The sequence below is a fragment of the Nesoenas mayeri genome (assembly GCF_963082525.1).
Source record: "Nesoenas mayeri genome assembly, chromosome: 7".
NCBI classification, from domain to species: domain Eukaryota; kingdom Metazoa; phylum Chordata; class Aves; order Columbiformes; family Columbidae; genus Nesoenas; species Nesoenas mayeri.
In genome coordinates, this window is record NC_137551.1 from 7,956,496 (window position 1) to 7,982,361 (window position 25,866).

The window sequence follows — 25,866 nt, forward strand, 5'->3', positions numbered from 1 at the left end:
AACAGGCACACAGCAGGAACACGCAGTGTTGGATTACGTTAATGCACAGGCTAGGAAGGGCTAAAAAAAAGCAAGGAAGCAAGCATGGTGCTGGAAACCAAGTTGTGTTGGCCACCTCTGCAGCTACTGCAAAGGCCAGCATCCACACGTGTCTGCGTTCCCCCCACCCGCCTCAGGTGTTCACCAGTAGGCAATGTTTTCAATATACGAAGAATAAAATACTCAGCTTGACAAAGACAGAAGTGGATGGGGGAAGAGGTTTGCTAGAGGGTCCCATCTTCTCCCATTGCTTCACAGCTGGTGTGGGGACAGCACATGTGGTGTGATGACTGTTTCTCACAATGCAAGAATAGACAACAAGCATCAAAGGAAATTATTGGGCAGCAGGTTAAACCACAGGAAGGTGTATTCGGTCTGCCCATTCACAGTGCATACTGAAACCACAGAATCAAGTTTGGGTTGCCTTCTCAGAGGGCCACCAGGTTTAGGAGTACCAATTAATTTTACTTTGTGGCTGTTTACTGTCACTGGCAACATTACCAGGTAGCATCTGATTCCAAAATCCTACTCATGGTCTGGGAAGAACAGAGGGCAACTTTCAGATCCCAGCTCGAGCCTGGAGCACTGGCGGAATAAAATCTTGCTCTGAGATGCAAATGGAGCAAATTTGCCACTGGAGCCACTGGCTAAGCATGGATGTTATCCACCAAAAGCTATTCCTACAGCCTATCTGACCATGCTTCAGTGCAAGCATACTGCAAAAATAGAGGGGCACTGACTGAAGATCTTGTATCTTCCTCCTTTAGGAAATTGCAAACTTCCATTTCTTTAATCTAATCATTTGCAGGAGGAGATATTTTTTCTAGAAAAGCCAATATAAGAGGGCTGAAAGGTCAGATGGGATAATATGTAATCCATTGCGATAAGGGCTGTTTACAGAATTATTAATCAAACACAAAAGGGAACAGATAGTAACATTTTTTATTAAATATTACAGTGGATCAAAAAGTACAAAATATCTTTTGCCTGCTATGTGATTGGGAAACTATTGGCACATAATACAGTATCAAAAGCATTAATAAGTACAATTTGGAAAACATACAAAAATTGAGTGTTTATAGTTGGCTCAGCTTTATTTCTGGTAGTGTTTAAACTAACACAAAGGTTACTCAATAACCTTTTAAATGGGAAACTATATAATATTACTGGGCCATTTTTATATATACAAATCATCACCTTACAGAGCATATAGGCTACATAACTTGAATCACAAGAAGTATACAATATTTACAACAAAAGAAAGTTAAAAAAGTATAAACAGCTAGTAGATTATGCTGCCATTATTAGAACATATTTAAAACTGCGGGGCTTGGGGGGGGTGGGGAGGAGGAAGAGAACGAGCGAAATCTCAACCACATGTACAGCAAACACCGCAGGACGCGCTCACAGCAGCGCTGCCAATGCCGCCAACTCACACCAGCACAAGACGTCCTGTTGCTCATTAAAATCACGACAATTATGAAAACCGGAGCAGATGCCACCTTGCTGACCACCGCAAAGGCAGGGAGTTGAGGGGGGAGCAGCCAGAGGATCTGTGCCCCCCGAATGGGGCAGAACTGGCCTCTTGCACCAGCTCCAGGGGCTGTCAAGCAACTTCTCTGCCACAGGGACAAACCGCATCCCTGGCGTGACACCGCGGCAGGTCCCGGTGCCACCCCACGGGCAGCCACCACAGAACTGCTGCGGAACACCAGCGCGTTCCCGCCCAGCTGTGCTGGGTTTTACTGGGGCTCAGACCCTACTGCCCCTGCGCCTTGCAAAGCCCGGCTCAGCGTGCGGCCAGGGGCTACACGCGAGCTGTTTGCTGTGGGGCCTTCTCCTTTGAATCTCGCAACCTTTAGCATCCCTAATGAATCCTAGACATAGTGCGTTTGAATTGCAACACTTCTTGGAACCGGCTCCTGGTAAACAGATTTATGACTCCATTGCCAATTAGATTCCACAGTTTCCTTTACAAACCTACCAATAACAATGGTTTGATTGCACAAAGAAAGGCTTGTGCAATTTCATTCAATAATAAGGCTCCTTGAACTCAAACAATACAAACAAAGCCCCATTTAAGACATTAAAAAAAAAGAAAAAGAGACTTCTCAGCCAATGGGGAATTCAATAGTCTTTTGAAAGATTTCCAAGAATTCTGTTAATAGTTTTTAAACAAATAATGCACCGCTTCTGTTGGGGGTTTATACTACCATTTCTTCTCCTTCGCCCTGATGTTTTGCCCAGGATATTACGAGCTTCCCCAGCCAGCAGCGGCCAGTCTCCCCAGTCCCCGTCCCCAGCCCCACGCTGCCCCAGCACGGCTCCACAAAGGCTGCGCCAAACCCCAACGGGACGTAACCAAAAGGGAAATCAGACACTTCGCGTCAACAAACGCACGACTGCGGGACACACAACTTAAGCGCAACATGAAAGAGAAGCGTTTGCTTTGCCAAACACACAACGAGCCTCTGTTTGTGTTTGCTGTAGATTTTTATAGTCTCTCCCTTTCCCCCCCGCCCTCTTCCCCCCCCATCCCTAAACCCCTGATTCTCACGTGATTCAGATCTAGTGCAACTTTTACTAGAGGTGACCTCCACACTGCGCCTCTGCCCTTCTGCTTCCTGTACGGTTTGTTGAGCAGCAGGATGCTCTGCACCGGCACATCCATGTTCTAAGTTCTACTAGTCTGTTTATCGATCAATTAAATATCGTTTTACCACAGGAATATAAAGTATGTAATTTAAGAAGCTGGATCTTTAACAGTAGACGAGTATATTATTCCGGTTTCCACCTTTGGATATTAAGTATGATACATTACATATTGTATTTGGCTTCATATCATGGGAAGATTTAATGACATGCCTAGCATGCAAAGTGTTTCTTAGTAGTTTCCATTTTTCTTTTCATATCGATTACACTGTCCTTGAACAGAAACTGAGATGGTTTGAATCACAACCAGTTTTCACATTGTAAAAAGCCTCCAAGTCACACTTCGCTTTATCAATGTTTATGCTCAGCTGCATGTTGGTGACGTCCTTCAGAGTGAATATACATCCATAGGGAAGCCTCTCCATGCCCGGGCCGTGAAAGGATGCCCAGGGAGAGGCCAAGATCCCCGCAGGGGTGTGAAAGGACGGTCCTGACCACCGCATGCAACCCCTGGCCCATCCTACCGAGCCCGGTTGCTCGCCTGGTCCCAGCCCTGTGAGCCTCTTGTTCACACCAACACTGGCGCCTCTCCTAATTTCTCAAATTCCCGACATTCTCGCAAACCTCAAAACGCGTTTTCTGGACTCCTTTGTCATCCACCAGCTTGTGCCAGGGAGGTTTTGTTTTCTAGACCATTTTTCTGGTAGGCAGGAGGGTTTCACAGCCTCGGTAAGGGAAGTACAACGCTCAACAAATTCACGGACCACAATACGGGAAAGCAAAGCTCGGCAGGAGGGGAGAAGTGGCGAAGGAGCCATCACAACAATGGGGGAGGGGTGAGAGGTGCTCAGCACCTCACAGGGGCCGACTGTGGGGAAAGGAACCTTGTTTGCACCCTCGCACCATAATATCACCTACAGTATGTTTATAACCATTAAGATTAATCTGAACCAGTTGCTTCAGTTTGTAAACAGTGAATGTTACCACAAAAACAAAAATGCTGCTCAGAAGTATAAAGAAACCGGAAAAATTACAAACACATTAAAAAAAAAAAAAAAGTTAGGACAGCCACAGCCTTTAAAAAAAGTTGCAGGTAAAATGATACTGTTTAATTTAAAAAAAAAAAGAAACCCCAAACAAAAAGAAACATAAAGAGCACAGAATATACTGGACAAACGAAACTATATAAATTATTGTGACCAAATGTGACACTGGTAGTTTACGAAGTGGATATGTACAGTCAAATTAAACAGTGTTTACCCTTCTGTTCTAATAGTGTTAAAATGAAAAATCTATTGCCGTTTTACTATACATTGCATTGATTGAATCTTTAAAAGTCAAGAAAAGTTACCCAAAAAAGCACATCCACTGATTGTACGGATTTCTGGCCTGCTTCTCCTTTCCAGGTTCATCTCGAGTCCTCGACTCATGGGCAACAAGGCACAGCCTCTGTCCGCGGCTCAGAGAAAGGCAAAAAGGTGAATCCCTCACCTGGGATTTCAGTGAGCTCAGGACAGGGCCTGCACTTCCACGGCTCCCTTTGAACATTTGCTCTTACCATATAAAAGTCCTTTCAGAAAACACATATGCAAAATCCAATGATTTTTTTTCCTTTTTTATTTCCTTTTTCTTTTTTTTTTTTTTTTGTTTGTTTTGTTTTTGTTTGGTTTTCTTTTATGCAAGGGCAGAGATAAGGGGTGAGGGGGCTGATGTGGGTGCCAGAATTAAAGAAGCAGTCCTGTCTCCATCGAACTCTCAAGCGCTCTTCTAGGTGGGATACAACTGCATCCTGGTTGACAAAAACACAGATCACTAAATCTGCGAGCCAGCGTCACAGGGGGAGGAATGTCGCCAACTTAACGTTTCTCCTCAGACCTTTTTTTGTTTTTTTTGTGAGCGAGGGGGTTTTACAGTTTTGTGCTGGGATGTACAGAGGACAGCTGGGAAGGTGGGAACGCGGCTTGAGGGTTTATAGCAGCTAAAGGATAAATGCTGTTATGCAAAAGGTCACCGTAGGAACTTCCTACAGGTGTTGCTGCAGCCAAGTGTCTGTACAGTTGCTGGGAGCTCGCAGGGGACGTGAGGAACTGTCTCTGCACCATGAAGGAGTGAAGAGCCAACGGCTGCATTAGTGGGGAGAGCACGGTCTGATTTTTCAAGTACTGCAGGGGATGAGAATACCCGGGCGGGAGGCGATTGTTCAGCCCCGTGCACAGGCTTCCCGGGTACAAGCCTGGGAAGATGGGGGCTGAAAGGGGGAATTTGTGGCTTTCCAGCATGCTGCCGGAATGGTGGCTGTGCACCGGCTTGCTGCCATCCGCCTCCGGGTCGGGAACCTTGTCTTTCGCCGGGGTCTCCTTTGGTAAGTGCAGAGGAGAGACAGCTCGGATTTTTTTTTCAGAAATGACTTTGTCCAAATCCTCCAGGCTCCGTTTCAAAGGCCGGGCAGCCCCCACGTTTTGAGGGCTCGTTCTGCGGCTGACGATAGGATGCACCATCCCCTCCATCTTCCTCAGATTCTCCAGTCTCTGGGCCTGCTGCTTCCCAGACCTGTGGAGCAACTCACTGTGTTTTTTGGGGACTGTCATGGCCATGGGGGACACGCGGCAAGCTTTGGGGTTACAGTCCAGGCTCACCGCCTGGCTGCTCACAGACTGGAATGGGGAGATACCTTTGCCTTCCTGCTGGGCCATGGAGGAATGAGAGAGGCTGGAGCCCGGAGCCTTTGCAGTCTGTTTGTGTACGCTCTTTGGAAGACTCAAATCTGTTGGCTGATCATCTGAAGAGGCCTCCACTGCTGCCTTTTTTTCTTGCTGATGCAAAGATGAGCGATAATTTAAATTTAGTTTTTCTTGGTGTTTGTGTTGAGTAAAAGTGGAAATATTTTCAGACTCTCTGAACATGTCCCGGGGGAGGTACTTTGATGTCTCTTCATTATTAAGGTGGTGTTCTGTGTGCCTATAAAGGCTGTGCAGATGAGGTGATGAATAAAAATCTGCCAAGAAAGTGGGCATATGGGAATGCTGCAGTGCCCTTTTCTCACTCATTTTGTCTTTGCAGTCCTGGATATCCGTCTTCGGTACGTATGACTCAGCAAGAGAACTGAGGTGATGCTTCGAAAAATCACAACGCTGAGGATCCGGTTTACTTAGCATGTCATGTTTAAAAACATCATTAATCGATTTCCTTTCTTCCTTGGTTTTAAAACTCTGTACGTGTTGTATGACTGAGGGCCTATTAATTGCTACAGGATCAGAATTAGGGGCGTGGGGACCTTGTGATATGCTCAAGGACAGTTCATCTCGGCTGTTCAGTTTCTTTTTGCTGATCAAAGGTGGCGGAGAACCATAAGGATAGCTACAGGACAGGGCTGCCCCACTGACCTGTGACAGCAGCTTCTTCTTTGCCAGGGGTGACATGATGCCTGGATTACCCTTTGAGTAGAGCAGCGGCGTGTAACCAAAAGTGGAGTCATCGTTCATGGACCCTGGCAGCTCCTTTTCCTTGAACATGTCGAAGTTCTGGACCACCAGTACTTTGGGCGTTTGCTTTAGTGCATTGTGGATGTCTTCGTTTCCCAGCTGGTCCACTTTCACCGTGCAGTTTGCGATGTAATCGGCCATCCCCGGCAATTTGTCATCTTCCACGTCACTCTGAGTGGGCAGCTGGACCGGGAAAGCCGTGAAGGGCATTTCTGGAGGTTCGCTTTCTAAGCTGTCAGCAAAAGCTTTGTGTAGTCTTTGCTCAGGCTTTGTATCTTCCAGGGCATCTGCTGGGGGGTGTAATCGTTTTGTGATGGTGGCATCCAGCACGGTGTCTTCTTCTGGGGGCACAGATATGCTTGAGAAAGAGGACGAGTGCTGAACCTCCTCCTTGGCTTTCTCACTGTTTGGGCTGTTTTCTGTCGGGTCTGTCTTTTCCAGCGGTGCTGGCAGGGCTGTCTCTGGTAAAAGAGGTGGAGGGCCTTGCGTGGGTTGTTTCGTCTCTCCTGTTGTAGGATGTTCAGGGAAATTTTTCTGGTCTGCTGCTTCGTGATCCTTCTCTTGTTCTGATGAAACCTAATAAAATGATTCAACAGACAGTAATAAGCATGTGGCGCATTTGGGCAGACTGCTCGTAAGATCACACACGGGTCACTGTTGTCTACTTTTAGAGAAGTACTTGTCAATCATCTTGCTGGCATGTGAAGGCTCTAACGCCAGGTATCAGACTCAAAAAAAGAAACGTACCTCCTGGAAATATTAAGAAACACCCCATCCCTGCCAGGGTCACAATAAGGCATTTCAAAACAGTAGATGTTTGTAACCTGATGAGAGGCACTGGTGGCTCAACTGGATAGCTAAACGTTGAGATTATACTGCTTAAAAATTAATTAGGCAAATGCAGGAGAGCAGATTTCATAATATAAACGATAAGGCTAAATAAATTTATCCCACTAGCCCAACTTCACCCATAAAAATGACAGGATTTTCATGTTCTTTCTTACATAAAGTCTCTCCAGCATAGCTATCTTAAAATTCAGTGATCACAGAGGATATCATTCACACCCAGTTCTGCATTAAAGTGTGAAAATGATAGAAATGGCATACTAGGAATCCCTATTGTAGGCAGCAAATCACTGCCACAGCTTAACTAGGACACACATTTTTTTATTAATGGATTAAAATGAAGTTGTCAACATTCAGTAAGTGTGTGTGCCTGCTATTACAAACATGGCTTTTATACGTTATCGTCAATGGGACTGCAGCTCTTTCTGCTCCTCCATTAATAAAGCTTGTGTGCACAATTCACACCATTCATCCCATTATGTAGCCGGCTGAACTGTGACCCACAGAGGTCACCAGAGCGTCCCATCTGCGACCCAGCTGACTGACAGCCCTTTTCAAAACTGCTGTCACTCTCCTCTGACGCGTCGTGCTAGAAGACAGTCATAAAACGGCAGCATTGTGCGAGTCCTTCATTATTATTGTTTTCTTTCTTTCTTCGTTGTAAAGATAAGACGCATCAAGAAAGTTATTATCTAAATGCTGCTTTATGGTCTGTCAGAGGAGCGGGGCATTGGACAAGATCCTAACGAATCTAACCGTCTCGGATTTATTTCTTCACAGCTGCTTTTAAATATTCCTGTCTGTTTGGTTGGCCTATTAGTTACAGTGTCTGTTAGTCATCCTAACTTCTTTTTAAACTCATAGCTGCCTTTTGCAGCCAAATACCATCATTAGGTCCTTTACAAAGTACCATCGCTAGTCTCTGGAGCTTATAAAAGTACAGGAAAATACCAGACAGATGAGCAAAGCAAGCAGGACAAAAAAAGAGAGAAATCATATTTAATAACTGTACATTCTGCTCTTTGTTTCTGTTAAGCAACATTTTGATTGAAGTTTCAGCTATTGTGAGGAAATGTGCAGTCTAAGGCTAATAGCATTTTCTCTGGTATCTCGTTACATTGACAATGTCATTGTGATGGCAGGAAAACACCGCTAAGAGCACAAAAGCAAACGCAACCCTAATAAATTAAAGTTATATTCTCTCCCCGCATACTTCTTAGGGTGTATGAGTTGAACATGCAATTGAGAGGACCACACATTTATAACTTGGTTAGGCTTTAACAGTTGGACGTCTCCTTTCTGCGTGCCCTGTGGCAGAGCGTGGGGAGCTCTGCAGCTCCGCACTCACCTGGGGTGAAGTGCTGAGGCCATTCATCACCCACCCCCATTAAACAGGGGCAGGACATGTCTTCCACCCCAGTCAGGGAGGAGACGTTAATTTTGCTATAAAAGGTACCATTTTACAATAGGAAACTGCCGTAATTGTACATTTTCAGTGTCTCATCTAGGCTCCCTACATTTCTGATAGGCGCAGCTTAAGAACTCTTCCTGCAAACCACACAAAAATAACTGCAGTTTAAGCAGCAGGAAGTTTGGGATAGGGAACAACAAAAGCAAGGAAATTCAAAGTTAAGGCTGACGCTCTGTTGCTGATGTGTTGTGCTTAGCGGTGGCGGCATGGACAGTGTGCAAAGGATCTTGTAGATCCAAGGCTCAATAAATAACCAGGCACGAAGGAATGACACGGAAAGGGAGTACAAGCCTTCACTTGTCATCTCCTTGCTTTGGGCAATTTGTGTTGCAGCCTTCCAGTGACTGAAGCAGGTTTGTGTGCACTCTCCTCTCTAGGTATTTTTCATCCGAAGCGGTGGGGTTTTCCCCCAACCAGGTTCCCTTCTTTAAAATTACTGTGTGAAAGAAATAAAAAAACCCCTCCCCTCTCTGTGGACTGCACTTGTATTAGATATTGAAGGTATGGTTGATTGAGGCAATTTAAAACACAAATTCTGGTTTGGATGGGAGATGAAATTGTCCTTGTAAGCAGAACTTAAAGAGGTAGTGGGACGTGAAAGTCAAGATTTTCTATTCTCAAAACTGGGTGCACGAAGTCTGAGAGGCATCAGTGTTCAATGGCCTGCATTGTTTTGTTTGAACAATAAGGAGCAGGGCTGTTGGTAGCTGACTCATTACCAATTTCCAAATTGGATTTACAGAATCATAGAATCACTTTGGTTGGAAAAGACCTTTTAAGATCCTCAAGTCCAACCGTTAACCCAACGCTGCCAAATCGGCAATGAAATCAAGGGAGCAGCTGCAGTCTGCTGGGCACATCATGTGTTTCGACATTCTTTAAATACTTACTTTCACTGCAATGCCTTGAAGGCTGTTGTGATCTGGCAGACTGAGACAGGAAAAGCAACGCAGTGTGTCGGGTTGTGTGCGAGGAGCTTCGCCGCCTCCTTCACACAGGGCACAGGAGAGCGTGGGCGGGAGGCGCCAAACAAAGTCTTTAAGTAACACCGGAGCAAAAACTCCATTGATTTTATACCACTTAACAACATGTGAAACTTATTCGCACACACATACGAATTCTACTGATCTGTCTTACCCCAGGCTGTGAACATAAAATCTGTTCCACAAGTGCTGTCCTATGACTGCAGGTACCATGGTTCTGCATGGAAAGTAGGGCCTGCCTGGGGAAAGCTGGTCTCAGTTAGGGCTTGAAAGGTGCTTCCCTCAAAATCTGACCCTTTTAATCCAAATAGGAATTAGTATAACACAATAAAAATCCTAGGGAGTGATCTGTTTTTTGACATACATCTGTGAGCATGGAAGGGCTGATCCAGAGGTTACCATTACAAAAATCAGCCGCGTCCAACAGTTACCACAGTATTATCAACAGTATTAGAGGCTCCCGCACCCTACACTTAGATTAGGAAATAACTGTGGTAGTTGTGTGGTTTCCTTTTGGCAGCTGCTGATCTTTTAGTGGTGACCACTGTGTAATACAATGAGCAGAAATGGTACTTGTTAGATCCAGTGCTTGTTTTTTTGCCACCACTGCTCTGCAACGTGGAGCCAACCGGCTGTGCCTGCAGCCCAGCAAAATCCCAACACAGACAGCACCACAACAACTGAATTTCCATTGCTGAGCAAACTCAAAGGCCAAATGGCTGGAATTCTCCAGTTTAATTTATGTATTTTATCACTGGATTTCACATGATTAAAGCTGTACATTTTTAATTGAAAAGTTGAAAAGCAGGAAAGCAACCAACCTCAGATGCATCTTGGGGTTTCTGTGCATTGTCTTTTTCTTTCTTGCTCTTTTGGTTTTCATTTTTGATGCGTTTTGTTCCAGACACTTTTGTTTTCGCTTCACCCTCCTGGGAACTGTTATCCTGTTTTCGAGGTTTCACTGGAGGCAGTGGCTTATCTTCCTCTCCTTTAATAAATCTTTCATACGGCAGGATTAATCTAGGGGATTAAGGAACAAATAATTGATCAGGTTTTGCCATTCTAGCAAAGAATAAAAAGTATCTACTATGAGCAGGTTACTTAATAAATCTATTTTCTTCCATGCCATAAAAGCAGCAGTGTAAACTCTACATCTACAAATCCAAGTATGATAAATCAATTTATTTGGCAAGATTATCATGTGGCATAAATTTAGTGGAGTTGGAGTGGATCAATTGTCAGTAATTCTGCAGTGGTTTATGCGGCTACACGGATTTGTACCAGATGAGGATATGAGCCACCACATTGTGGACTGATTAAAAAAAATAAATTAAAAATAAATCCACCATTTATTTTTATTTTCCCTCCCTAAACACAGCAAAACCCCAGGAAAACACCTACAAAGTCAGAGCCAACTCGATAGCAGCTACATCATCAGCGCAAAGGGACAGGGACACGCACCCACTCCCGCCTGCGCCACCCAGACATTGCTAAGGAGGGAGGAAAAGAGTTAAAAGCCAAGGCACTTTTCACAGTGGAACCGTCCTCCATGAAATAAATCACTTCAAAAAAAAGCAAGGAAGAAACACAAACAAAAAATATCCTCCCCTAAAAGCATCAAACACGCCGAGTTTTAATCTATCTGCTTTCCCTTTGCAATTCTTGATCTGAAAGGAAAAATAACGGATATAATTAAAAGGGATGGATTGCATTACAGTCTCAGTTTCAACTTCAGTGATTAAAGTTTTTATAATGCATTTGGTATGATTAATGACTTACTGTGGGATTAATACAAGACTCTGACTTTAAAAATATGAACTTTAATACAGCAAACATAATTTGTTTAGGAAAAAAAAAAAGACAAGTTGACTCTATGAAGAAAATGTACTTTGCTTATAAACAACATAAATCTGTTCAAATACCAGGAATCTTTAATTATCTTTAATCTAAGACTCCAAGGCAGAAACCTCTTTGGTTCAGATATTCGTTTGTTATCCTAGAATCGGTTTCTAAGCATGCAATTTTGATTTACATACTTAGATGTTCAAACACAGTTTGGGCTTAAGAGAGCAGAAATTAGATTGCTCGTGATCATAATATTTTACATTTTAATAAAATACAACATAAATTATGTTAAAATATAAACCTAATTTATGCTATATTAGAAACAAAATTCATTAACTGAGCATGCTCTGACATGGTATGTGCAAAGAGGCGTGAATAATACTTTCTAGGCCTGAATTTGGCAGGGCTCCAGTAATGAAGCTAAGCAGAGCCCACAGGGAATATTCATCTTCAGATCCCATTACAAACTGAGTTTAAACATGTTACAGCTGCTAAAACTGGAAACTGCTCCCTCTATGCAAACTTAGCAAAATAATACATAGTTGCCAAATACCTGCTTCCCACTGTAATATTACAGTTTAATGTTTATATAATAAAAAGCATAACTAAGCAGAATAAGAAAAAAATAATCCTGTTCATACTTGAGACTGCTACATTTCATTCGCAAAGCACAAATATTGGTGAAAACGCTCGGTTCCTGCACAAAGCGCTTTGGACTTCACTAGAGGCAAGGTTGGGTTTCACACAGGGCAACGGCGAGGCCGCTCCGCCATGTGTTAAATATTTAAAAATCCCTTTTAATAAAAACACATTTTATTACAATAATTGTTAGCACTGCAAGGGGAGTGTTTGACTTTTGTTTTGTTTCCACGGGAACACGTCGCCCGTTAAAAAGAATTGACATATTCCATCCGCAAAGGTTTTTCAGACGCCGTCCCGCGCCCCGCGGGAGCCGGGGACGGTCCCAGCCCCAGAGCGGGGTCTCTTCCTGGAAGATGCCACCTGGTTGCCCCATGGCCATGGCCAGGAGTGGGGCTGGGGATGGAGCAGGGCTGGGGCCGACACCATTAATCACACTGGCGTGTTCTGCACCGAGCCTTGTAGGGTAACGCGGGACGCAAACTCCTCCTCCTCCTCCCGCACCTCACCAGGACTCATTAGGCTTCGGCGCTAATTACTAACCGTGGCTTAAATTTCCTTTTCTGATCTTAAGGGTTCATGTGGGAGTAACAAGGTTTTCATTTTAGTTATTTTTCACTGAGCTCAGCAGTTGGCAGGCCGACAGCAGTAAAAATACATTTCACATAGCCGGTCAAAGGCTCGGAGCCAGCGGCAGGAAATCTGGAATTAAATGTTTCATGTATCGGGGAGGCGGAATGACTAAGGTAAAACTGAACCAAAACACAAGGATGTCTTGTTCTAGGATTTTCCCCTCCTCGTTTGAAACGAGGGCCGGCGGCTGCTGTTCCCCACCGCCGCGGTGGTGGCTTTTGGGGGCAGCTGGGGACCCCGGGGAGCAGCACCGAGCCCGGCAGTGCCAACAATTGTCGTTTCACATAGAGATTTCCGTCAGTTGCAATTTTCACTGAATGTTTTTTCAGTTATCCTGTCATGGTACAGCACAATTACCCACAGGATATGATCTTATCATTTGATTATTAGAAGTTTTTATAGCGCTGGAGTAATAAAGCATATACAGCTCTCGGAACATGTAAGCAGCCGCCTCACATACCATGAAAGCAGCGGGCTCAGCCAATTTAAGGTCAATATTGCCCAACACAGGAAGAATGCGATCTGCTCTTAGCCAAATAGTTTAGCAGAATGTGACATGTCTGAAACCAACAAAAGATCCTTTTTGGGGGGGTCAAATATTTGCAGCGCAGGTAAGATTTAATCAATCTTTACGCAAGGACAGGTAAAGACGACATCCAAAAACGCAGAGCTGGGTCCCTCAAATGTACGGCACTTTGGAAACAACAGTCACGTTTTCGGTTGCTTTGAAGTGTGGCTGTATTCCACGGCGGGGGGGAAGTATCACAGTATTCATAAAAAAGGAAAAGGGAGGTAATATTTTGTGGTCCAAAGAATATTTACTTGTAAAGCCTGCGAGGAAACCAAATAAAAGGGTCTTTATCATGATCAAGATTCCAATATTAAGATTAACAAAATGTATTATTTATAAGGCAATTAACATAAATAGAATATGTAAGCACTGGTGTATTAAAAAAAAAAATCTTTCCACAGGCAGCAGATTTTTAGCAGCATGAGGGTTTTTTTTTTTCCCCTGGAATAATACAAAAATAACATTTTCCAGCCAAGAGCAGAAACAGTAGGGGAGTCTTTGCTATCACAGGGCTTCTTATTAAATTCAGTCACTGTGAAAAGCCAGTCTTTTTTTCTTTTCTTTTTTTTTTTAAATAAAGACAACTTAATATCAATACAAGTTAGATTAACAAATCAGTACTATACTAATCCTGATTTATTACAATCGGCAATATTAAGTTTAATCACGTATAAACTGCTACTCAAAAAAAGATTTTGCTTTACTAAGTCCTGAATTAAATAATGGCGCAGAGTGTACTGAGTTTTTAGATCTGCATCATCTGATATTATGAAAAATTCAATGTACTTCTCTGCAGCAGATGTCAGAGGTCAGCAAATCTATTACAGTAATGTAAGTAATCTGGCTTTCTGCCAACCTTTTTTTAAAAAACACTGAAGCAGATAATTTTATATTTACAAATTCTAAAATCCTCCAGGGACTGAATCTCTTTCCCAACAAAAAGCAGAAACTTCACATTAGAGGAATGTATTTCACAGTATATCAAACATGTCTTCATCATTAGCATTTCCTAAAAAGAAAAAAAAGCCCTTAATCTTTATTAGTCAACATTTTTTTTCCCAGCTACAGAACTAACAATACAAGATTCTCATCTGAGCCAGTAACCACTACATTTTCATGTATTGATTATGCAGAATGAATGACTTTTTTTGGCCTGACTCTGCTTCACAGGACACGAGAGCACATCTATTTATAGGCATGATAAAAAAAGCAGTTACAATAATGCAAAGGATCTGACCGGCCCAGAAAGAGGAAGGAAATTAAATGTTAAGGCTGCCAGCTTCCTCTTTAATTCTCCCCACTGTGTACACATATGACGGGACTCTCGGGTCGGGGAGGAACCATATGCCCAGGACACACAGGGTGAAGGAAGCACTTCAGCACAACCCCTACGATATTTTTTTTTATACCACTCGTTTCAGTGTTTATTTTTGTTTTCTTTCTTGCAGAATAAAATACACCATCGCGTCTCCCGTTGACATCATCTTGCTTTCTCAAGTGCTCCAAGCCCAACACAGAACAGGGCACAATGGAGCCTCTCAGCCACAAGAATAATCTAGGAAGGACTTAAAATACCAAAGCCCATTCCTTGGGAGATGCTGCCCCATTCCCATGCTTGGCCAGAAGGTTAAGGAGGCTGATTGCAATGGAAATAGAAAAAGATTTAAATCTGCCCCACCAAATGAATACAGCAACTGGTTAACCCATGGAACTCACTGCCAATGGATATCTTGGGGCCAAGGGATTAGTGAGATTACGCAAGGATTAGATGCTAATGTAAATCATGAGAACATTAAGCTCTTACAGTTTCAAAAACACTGAAAAGGGACAGGCAATAAATCTCTTTACTGGTAGGAATTTGGAAAACCCTTCCCTCCTGGGCACATTATGCCCCAGTGGCTCCTGCTCCTCCCTCTGAAGGCAGCACCGGAGCTGGGGGACGAGATGACCGCTCTGCCCGGTTCCACAGGACATCTGGTTCAGTGGGTCCTCCCAGCATCTGCAGAGCTGCCCGCACCCCCTGCAGCCAGAGCTGGCTCCAGCAACAGCCCCCGCAGCGCAATGGGGCCCCTATCAATAACCCCAGTGAGAGAAACCCGATTCTTTTCCGCTAGAAAATCGGTGGCAAAACATTCTCTTGTTTTAAGGGACCAACAGGAATGCCCAAGCTCTGATCCCAAGAGAAGTCTTGTCTTTTTCACCTTGATGCTCTTCAAAAGCGATAAATCTTGGAGCAATGCTGCCAGAGAAAGCACAGGAGACAAGTCACCTTCAAGAGCCATGAGCTAGTGGGGATGGCCAGGAGCAGGAGGCAGCTCTCCTGGGCACCAGCAAACAACTCCCAGCAGAGAAGAGGGGAGAGGAATAACCTGAACTCTAAGGTTTCAGCCTGTTTTCCAACATAGGAATATATGATGCGTTGTGGAAATCAAGCCGTGTGTTCCTCAAGCCAAATTTCCCTGAACCACATTGTACAATCCAGGAGTTAGGAAAGCCTTGTGTGCTTTTATGCAGAACACAATAGCAACAGGATTATTTGCATTTGTCTGAAGTACAAAACTGGCATGTATATTATCAGTAAAGACAAAATATGTTTGAGTTCAATTTTCTTTCCAAGGAACGTTCCTCCCTTAAAGAAATGGCTCTTTCATCCTTCCATCAACAGCTTTCCCCTCAGCCCACTGGGAGTGCTGGTGAGTAATGAGAATGGCTCACTGCTGAAAGGTGGGAACTGCCTTGCTCTAAGAGAATTCAAAGACACTTTGTTTTAAGTGAACTGGAAATTAGTGACATTACAAACACAGCTGTTGATATAGCTGCACAGCCTGGAGAGGGAAGCTCAGCCACTCTTGATCCAATGGCTCAGCAGGGGAAGGCGAACAACCCCAGTCTCTCACCTTTGGTGTAGATTTACTGTATGGGAAAGATCCAAAGGAGGTGTGGCAGGGACAGAGCAGCCTCCCCAGGTCACTCTACTATAATCATTGCAAGCCTCTGTTTTGGCCACAGTCAGCATTTCTACATCTAAAGGCAGACATGCATTTTGCTTGGTAGGTCCATACAAACCCTGCGATGCTGGGTCCCTGCGCTTAGGACAGCTTGCAGATGCCACTTGGCACTGCCTGTGGTGTGCAGGTCTCCTGGAGGGACTCCAAAATCCCACCAAACCCTCTCTGGGAGCTCTGAGCCACATCTCCATTGCACACAGCTGAACAAAGTAGGAGTAACCCCCGCCATGTTTGCAAAGTCCTGCAGTAGAATACACGGTGTAGATTCCCAGTGGACCTGGGGAATCTGATGGCAAAGATCTTACTTTCCAGTCCTGGTGCTAGGGTGACAACCCACCCGGTAGCACTGGGGAGGACATGGGATCCCCCAGTTCCACTGGGACAAACTCCCAGGTGGAAGGAAGGACGTACTGGGAAAACAAGTCCCTGCAAGCAGAGAGATATCTGTCTCCAGGCACGGGAAGGCTGGGCCCGACCATCCCGCATTCTTGCACCCAAGGACTCCTGCTGACTGCAGTGCTGGCCACTAAGACTCCAAGGCTGTAAACCCAGTCCTGAAGAAATTCTGAAAAAATTGCGTGTTCTCACATGTTTTGAATGGACAGCTAAGGATCTGTTTTAATGGTAAACAATTACATTCCTCTGTCATCTGATACTTTTTAAATTTTGGGAAGGGGGGAGGCTTTCTGAATTTTCAATAGTTCCTTTGTTAAAGCATCTGTTACTCACATAATTGAAAAGATGTTTGTTCAGTGGTATGCTTGAGAGTACAGTTATTTAATCTTAATGATAAAGCCCTGAGGGCAGAAATTCATAAGTAAAAACCTCTTGTTATTTATCAAAAAGAAAAATAAAGAAACACCAAAAACCCCCAAAAAACCCAGGAAAAGAAAGAGAGGACTGAGACACCTCATCTATCTTGAGGTTTAAATTTGTGCTTGATGGAAAACTATTGAGACAATTTGCAACTTGTTAAGTTTTCTGGGAGTCTGGGACTAGCTGAATTGCGAGGTGGTAGGAAAGCGGGGTGAAGACAAAAATAAAACAACCAAGTTAGTACGACAAGAAAAAACTGTTGCTTGGCAAGATTTTTGGGTCAAACAAAGCGCTAGCTGTAGTTTACAGCATGACATAACACTTGATTAATTTTTGCCTGAAGATGTTTTCACACTTAACAGCATAAATCAAAATATTCTATTAATTACCATGTGTATGAAAAGATAACCATAAGCATTTTCATGTAGATGCTACACTAGCCACCTATTTTTTGGTCTCTGTGGCTGCAATTTCCTACAAAACTCCACAGAAATGCTTACGCATTCCCAAAGTTATCCAAATGCTCTAACAAAACCAAACAGCATTTGCATGGAACGCGGGGCGCTCTTGCATATTGAATTACTGCACAATATCCTTAGGGTAGAGAAACTTTACGGCTGTTAAAGGGACTTACCCTGACCCACCTCGTGTTTCTGATAATATGTAATATTTATGTGAGCCATTTAGACAGAAAACTGGGAGAACGGGCTTTGAACTGTATCTCCTGGGGTTCAGTCCCCTGGGAAAGGACTGATGTGCAGGGTCCTCTCCAAGTGCCCGGGGTCCACATTACCAGCCAAAATAAGCCCCTCCATGGGTCTGTGTCTCCAGTGGGGGCACAGCCACCCCACTGGACCAGCAAGAACCCATCATCTCACCTCCCTGCTCCTCATCATGTCCCAGATGGTTGTGGCTCTGCAGAACACTTTCCCACTCAGTTGCCTCAGTCTTTTGAGAGCGTGAAGCCTAATAAATCCCCCTCCAGCTGGGTTTGACCCGGACCGTCTGGTTTTAAAGACACTGGTGACTCGTGAGGGTCATGGTACAAGCTACACTGCTGAAGAGCAGAGCATGGCCCATGGGAGGCTCTGGGTCCATCCCAAGGGAACCAGGCTCCCTCAGCACCCAACAAGGTCAGGAGAGCTACTCCTTGATGGGACCCATCCAGCTTTCTGCCAGGAGACCCTGCTCACATTTTTAGTTTTATTCAGTGCATTTGATTGGGAACTTTATACACCTTGCAAAATAGCAGCGTTTGGTGTGGGGTTTTTTTTCTTGTTTGTTTTTTGAGGGGTCAGGGGGTGTAATATTTATGAAAAATCCCTAACGACGTCACCAGCGCTGCAGAAACACAGCCTATCGTTCACGTCGGAAAATTAAAGCTGCCGATCATGTGTTTTGTGTAAAAGCGAAAGAAACCTCAAACCCTGCACGTGAAAACCACATCTGCATTATGAGGGGAAGGCAGCACGGAGAAGAGTGCTCTGCAGAAAAAATAGCCGTTTCTGAGGGTTTCTTGATAAGCGAGAGAGATGTAGGGTACTGACAAGGGCTGTTAAGAGTTTCACAGGAAAGTTTGAGGCTGAATCAGCCAACGTCAACCACACACGCCTCTTGCTTTCTGTGATCATGCGAGGTAAGTGCATTAGAGGAGCACAAATGAAGAAAGTAATGACCAAAACAACAACAACACGTAAGCTCTGTACGGTTTGAGACGTGCACAAAGCACGAGCCCCGCGATGGGAAAACATTAATGCTTTTTATATTGGTAATCATCTGTAACATGAGCAATTAAGTACAGTACTAATGGACTATAGCCAAGAGCCTGGTACTAATATTAAAAACTGACAGAGATGAATAGGTTTGGAAGGAAAACTAGGCTGACAAAGACATTTTTATGAAGTGCTTGGGCCTATTTGGAATAACCCAATCAGAGGCAGGTTCAGACCAGCCGTGCCTACAGTGACAATAACGCATTCATTGGCATTATACGACGCCTGCTATGCTTTAAATAAAAACACCCATTGCTTCTACTCAGCAACCTGCACTTTCATTATTATACTCATTAATAAAACAAAAGTTGTCTAACTAATATACAAATAACACTTACTGAAACACTGGCAACCTCGTCTCGTTTTAAAATGAAACCAGTTACTGGAAACACAAACCGTACTACATGAAAAATGAATCCATTGCTAATGCACACAAAATCTTTCTTCCCCTCTTGCCAGGGACACAAAGCAAATCGAAATGCTCTGCTCACCTACAGCCACCACCACAACCCCTGCTCCACACACGGCGATGCGAGGGGGGCACTACAAAGCATCCCTACCGCCTTGACATCTGACTGTCTTCCAGCTTTTGCCATCCTTGCTACCGTGGGTCTGCAGCAACATGTTGGCTTTTTAGAGGTTATAAGCACCTTTAGGACAAAAGCAACAGTTCTTCATGGGATGTGCTAGACAGAGTGGCAAGGATGTCCTCTCCTTTTCTTTTCTCCTTTGAGTTTTTGTGCAAAACTCCACCTTGCAGAGGGGAACTTGGAGAGGTGAGGAGGATGGGATGCAGTACCTGAATGGGACATATGTGCCATTCCACTCCTCAGCATCTTAAGGATGTCACTGAAAGGCTGCTGCCACCTAAGCACCCTCGCTGTGCTAAAGCCGGTGCAAACAGCTAGTAGCTTCTCCATCCTCTTGGGCAAAATCTAGTTAGCAGAACACAGATGCCCTTGAGATCTTAGTTTTAGAGATAAATGGCAAGGACAAATCAAACACAGCAGCAGGATCAGTGAAGTCAGGGAACTGTCTGTTCTGCCTCCAGTAAGCAAGGAAAGGCCAGTGGGATTCAGAAAGGAAAAGCCATGAGGTTTGTTCAGCATTTACCTCCCAGCTTAATTTAATTTCCAGTTTAGCTTTACAGCTCACCTTCAAGTTAGAAAATGTACGTGTGTCCTGAATCATGAACACGTATTCCTGCACTGCAGTTCTAGTTTCAGATTAAATGTCATCTGAGCACTTTGGCTATAAATGAGCATTACATTTACAGGTGCTGTAGTTAGAATTACCAGCTGAAACAAACCATGACAATTTCATTTACTTTTTTCCAAGTCTGAGGCTTAATATAGCTTTCCTGTGGTGGAAAATAAAGTGTCTAACACTAGAAATCTAGAGATTGGATCAGTCGCTGAAGTTTTTTGTCTGCGTGTTTTGACTTTTTCAGACCAGGGCTAACCTGAAAAATCCTACAAGACTTTTTCTCCAAATTCCATCTTTTCACAGCCTGTGAGAGACCTGGAAAATAGATGCTGCCTCATATCAGACCTAACTCAGAACTACACAATAGACTGGCATCCAAGAACTCAGATTTCAGCTCCTTGGTGTGCTAAGAACAATCTAACCATAAACTAAAAGACTCTTTCCTCAGACTGGCTCAAGGCAAGCAAAACTGCTTTTGGGTAGCCTGGAAAGGCTTTACAGTCTTCAAAAGCACCATGAGTCTGTTCAGGTTTTCTAGTGAGCACAATGGGCTTTGTGGCACTTTGTAGCACACCCCTGAGTAACTGCTGAGTAAGTCACACAGATGAGTCTCTGTGCATCGAAGAGCGGTTCGAGGGCTTTCCATGTAAAAAAATGAACCACTAGCAAGAAAACAGAAGAGAGAGACAGGAGTTCATGGAGTACTTGTGAATGCCTCATTTATTTTTCCACAACTACAAGAGACGCTCTCTGGGTGACTCCAGGATTCCAACACGGAGCCAGACACACTCGCTCCCTGCGCGACCTAAACCCAGAGACCCAACTCTGGTGCGTGCCTGGGTCTCCTCAGTCAAATAAACAACATCTCAAGCACATCTGGCGAGGGAAGGCCCAGACTGCCAGTCTGACACCCACCAGCTGGCTGGGGGGCAAGAGGAAGCCCGGAGCCTCCCAGGGCTGTGACGATGGAGGGGAAGAGCCGAGCACCCACAATCTGATGAGTCAATTAAAACAATCTACAAGATTCGTCCGCAACGCAAAGGCAGGGAAAAGCTTTGGTCTGATGCACACAGCAACTCACTCCATTTGCTCTGGCGCTTGGCTCGATCTCCAGAAAGCTTCTAACTCCCAACTTTGATAGTGGCATTGCATGCAACTTCTTTGTGCACCCAAGTCCTCCTGTCAATGAGGGTGATGACCCTCCCCCTCCATGAGGAGGGCAGCTTCTCCGTTGGAGTGGCCAACATGCCAGGCGAAAGAAGGCGAAAACTTGCCCCCTGAGCACGGGTCTGCTGTGCCACCTTGTGCACAGGCAGTACAATCCCTGCCTGACCCCAGCAAAGCCACTTGTTTATGGGCAGGAACAAGAGACTGGGCTTTCCTTATCTGAGCCTGAAATTGCAGGGCTTTTATTAACATTTGCTTGTCTAAGGAAAAAAAAAGAAAAAAGAGAAAAAAAAAAAAGAAAAAAGAGACTTGTTTCTAAACCAAACCAAAACAACACTCTAGCTCCAGTATTTTATGCAATGCGTGCTGGCTTCACAAGCCCTGGCAGTTATTATCTACATGGGAAGAATAAGAAATCAACAGTTCTGACCAGCAACAATGGCTGCAGAGAAAGAGTGTTTGGCAGCGGCTGGCAGGCAGGGAGGAGGGAAGAAGCACAATGAGGAAGAGGAATGCAACGCTCTGCACGACCCACAACAGTAACAGCACCCTGCATTGTGGGCCGCCCCATTATTTTGATCACAACCACAATTTGCTTAATTGGTATTCCTAAAAAACGACAGAAGACAAGTGTTTGCATCAATTAGCTGTCGTTTCTTATTTTTCCCTGAGTACGTTTTGCTCAATTCTTCAGCTTCTTTAACCAGAAAGCTGTTGTAAAAATTAAGATACGTACCAAAGAAAAATCAGATGTTTGCTTTATTTATTTAGTCACTGGAGACATACACTCTGGTTTAAATGACAACAGATTATCTGACTAAACTGTTAGGGGAATATTTGCTATATCTTTAAGAAGCCTCCCTCTCTCTCTCTTTCTCTAATTCTTTATAAAACGCTTTGAAGGCTCTCCAAATTAATTTTTTCATTATTAAACAAGCATTTCAGATTTGTTATCTTACCTTTCATAATGTCTGCGAGTACATGTAGCAGCACTTGTGCTTCCAGGGTTACCACCTAATTCATCATAAATATGTTTCCATTGTCGACGGGCTGTTATCTGTAAAAATGGCAATGGAAAATTTAATCTTGCATCTTTACAGATTCTACAGCATTTGAGTTCACAACAACAAATGCATGTGTGACACTTTCAGAACAGCATGTACTACAAGCACTATAAAAGCCCCTACAGAATATATAGAGTGCACAGAGCTCTGTGTGTCTTTTTTTTTTTGGTAAGTTAACACTATGTATTTTGTTTCCCTCTAAAATGGAGTGATCTGACTAATTCATTATCAAGTCACAAGCAATACAGCCTCACAAAAGAAAATCTCAATCAATACAAGGTCATTAACCATCAGAAGTTATGCAGACAAATCCCACGGTGAATTATGAAAATGAAGCTAAAACCATACTCAGCACAAATAATGATTACATAGTTATTTTAACTGAATTAGAGAAAATAAATCCGCTGTGAAACCCAAATCCACCACAGAATTCTGCAAATCCACAAAAGCATAGTCCGTAACTCTATATGTTACAAGCTGTTTATTTTTACCCATTTATGTCAGTAAAATATACAGATCAAATAGTAATGAAATCTTAACACGCTCCAATGTTAATATTTGAGCTATGTACTTTATTGGACTACGCTGATGAAAATAAACATCTTTGTAACATATTGAGTTGCATACTATGGTTCTGGTTTTTTGTACAGAAATTAGGATTATACAGAATAACAGATGGAAGACCTGGCAAAAGAATTGTTTCTGAATTGTTTCATTATTTTATATATTCTGCTATATTTAAAACAGGAAGAAAAACAGGAATAGGACAAGCACAACAGATCACCTTCTTTTGCCTGCAGCTCATAAAGAAAACCAGTGGAAAATTGTGGGGTCAATTTGGGGGGAATTTTATCATTTTCTACTGAATGCTGTGGATTTTAATACATTCAGCCCCGGAGGCTTCTTTGGAGTTACCCACAGAGCAGTCAATGGCGTTTGCTGAGGAGCTAAAGGCAGCAATCAGAAGAAAACAAATATTACAACTTGCAGTCTGAGGCCTGTAATTTTAATCTAAACAAGAGGAGATAGGTACTGTCATTAAATATTATGGGGTGAAAGGTGTTTCTTTTTCAGTCAATAGAAAAGGAAAATCCTTCCTTTGCAGAAATTATTCTCCAAAGCCAAAAGAATGGATTGAGACTTATAATTTGATAATATTATATTTTTTTCAAGTCTATTTTGCTTGCTCCTTAGAAAACATCAACACCTCCATCTCACCGTTAGTACCTGTACATGGTTTGCACCTATAGATACTTTAAAAAAAAATGGGGGGAGTATTTTATCCTAAAACTTATTTAAAGCAAAATGTACTGACTCCATTGACTAATTTTATTTTCTGTCTTCTGCAACCAACCCAAAGACCACAAGAGGCACAAGAGAGAGGCTGCGATTCAGGGATAAATTCTGCACAAACAAAGTATTTAAATACAAATACAGATCAAACACTCATCTGAGGAGAAGGTTAATTACGAGGAGAAGGTCTGTTTTGTTTAAGTGCTTATGCTGTCTCTTCCCCAGGCTACCCAACACTCCTTCAAGTCCTTTAGTAACAATAATAGGTGGAACTGGAATCCCAATAAGCCATAAAGAACATCACCTTCCAAGAATATGAAGAAATGCTCTTTCTGCAACCTGAAAGTTCAAAAAAGGGCTGGACTCTGCTGTGGAGGAGTGGGAACCTGCCTCTTGTCCTGGGAACCTTTGAGCTCAAGTCTCATTAACCACGAGCTAAGGCAAGAGTTGATACTCAAGCTGGAATATCAGTTAATGCGACCATCTTCAAGGGGAAAAGGCAATCTCTTTGAAACCACTGGAGCAGTTTTGGTGTCTCTCTCCTCTAGGCTGCTTAGAAAAATAGTATTTACACAAACATTTGCCCAGCTTTAACTAATTCTGCCTCTGCAATGGACCAGAACTCCTTGGCAATTAGCAGAGCTGTGCCCTCCCACATACAGAGCTAAGTTTAAATTTGACATTCCCTGGAACAACTGTTATTCTAACAAAGCCTGGGGTTGAGTCTCCCCCTGCTCTGGAAAGTTTAGGTTTTTATGCTTAATAAACTTCAAAGGACTAAAGTAACAGATAAAGTATAACCGTAAACAATTTGAATAAAATGCTGCTCTGTGGAAACCTCCCAGTAATCATGCTGGGCAGCACTGCTCAAGCTGGATGCTCACGCTGGCCACATCCAACTCAAGGACAGCTTTCTAGTCTCATACAAGTCCCTCCCGGCCACCTCAGGGATGATGAACTTCCCAAGGAGCCAGGAAAGGGCAGTGCTTGGCAATGCTCTGCTTACGGTTGCTGTTCCTACCAAAAATGCCTGTCCTGGCTGCTTTCACACAGCGATTTTAAGTCTGAAAGGGCTCATATGTGCTCCCAGTTAGTAACACATTCATGACCAGGGCACATGAGGAACAGAAAGACAGATAATGGTAAATTATTTTAGCTGCCTGGACACAGAATTTCCCACAAACACTAAGGAGCAAAGCACTGATTTTTTTAAGGGCATGGAGCTATAGTGGCATAAGGCAACTAAGACCCTTCAAAAGCTTTAACAAGTGGCCTGAACACTTTCATTTCACACTTTTGACTAATTCAGTTTCAGTTTCCTGATATAAGTTGACCTGCCATAGTACCAAACATAGAGAAGACAAGGAACCTTTGCTGCTTTGGTTCTCTGATTTGTTTTTCCCTATTCCTACCAGTATATACATCCGTCCCAGTGCCTGCCACATTTTTGTAAGTGCAGGATGCTCCAAGCTCACCCATTAACAAGGCATTTGCACAGGCCCATCTCACCTCTGATAGCTTCCCATTCCAATCCTGGCTTTAGTTTTAAAGTAGTCTTCTGGTTTGCAGAGCTCTCCCACAATTTGCTCCCTTAAACCTAGAGCTTCACAGTCCTAGAGCTGGGCCCACTGGAAGCCAGAAGCTTTGAAAGCCTCCGTGACATCTTTCCCAATCAGCAGAATTTGGAGTTAAGCAAGAGACTGGTCTGGCCAGGGACCTGAGAGCAGATCTGATCTGGTTCCTACAAGCACAGTATTAGGCAGTGACTGGTACTCAAGAACAGCCAAATAAAAGCAATTATCTTATCTATTAAAGTAGAGGACTGTTTATACACATGCTTTCAATGGTGTCTTCTGCTTTGAGAAATCTTAAGGACTCCTGCACTGCAATCCCAGCTCCCTTCCTCATGAAAAGGCTTCTTGCTTATCTCCTGCTGCAAATCTAATGTGAGATTTTCTGCTGATGGTATGTGACGGTCACAACACTCTTCAAAACAGAGCTCTGGGTATTAGCTCTGTATGAAACAAACCCAGGTAGCTTTGCATTCCACTGACATATCAGTTTCCTTGGGCCTGCCCAGATGCAGGACTGCTCTACGTGTCTATCACTAATTTTTAAAAACCAAAGCACTTTATTGTTGCTTCCAGTAGGCAGCAGCTAAATGGGATCCCACCGACCTTTGGCAAAATTTAAGCTGCTACACACCAAAGGTTAAGCTCCACCTAATTTTCTCTTTACCCTCCTTATCTTTCTAAGACATCTCCAGGTAGGGACCATTCAACACCACAGCCCTCTGCAAACATGTCAAGGCACTCCTTTTGTGTTAGCTCAAAAGGAAAAATGCCACTTCATGACTTGCCAAGAACAACTGTTTAGCTA

General features: G+C 43.6%; 1 protein-coding gene across 2 annotated transcripts in view; it reads right to left on the minus strand.

Moving 5' to 3' along the window:
• Positions 1–3,525: 3,525 nt before the first annotated feature.
• The window catches only part of ARID5B (AT-rich interaction domain 5B), a gene marked incomplete at its 5' end in the record, with an annotated part of 113,790 nt that continues 91,449 nt past the window's right edge, over positions 3,526–25,866 (minus strand). For both annotated transcript variants that reach the window (XM_080347622.1, XM_080347621.1), the window contains 3 exons: positions 3,526–6,749; positions 10,295–10,493; positions 22,090–22,187. In XM_080347622.1, the coding sequence (XP_080203748.1) occupies positions 4,599–6,749; positions 10,295–10,493; positions 22,090–22,187 (2,448 nt within the window). In that variant the 3' untranslated portion in view covers positions 3,526–4,598. The remainder of the gene's footprint in view (positions 6,750–10,294; positions 10,494–22,089; positions 22,188–25,866) is intronic.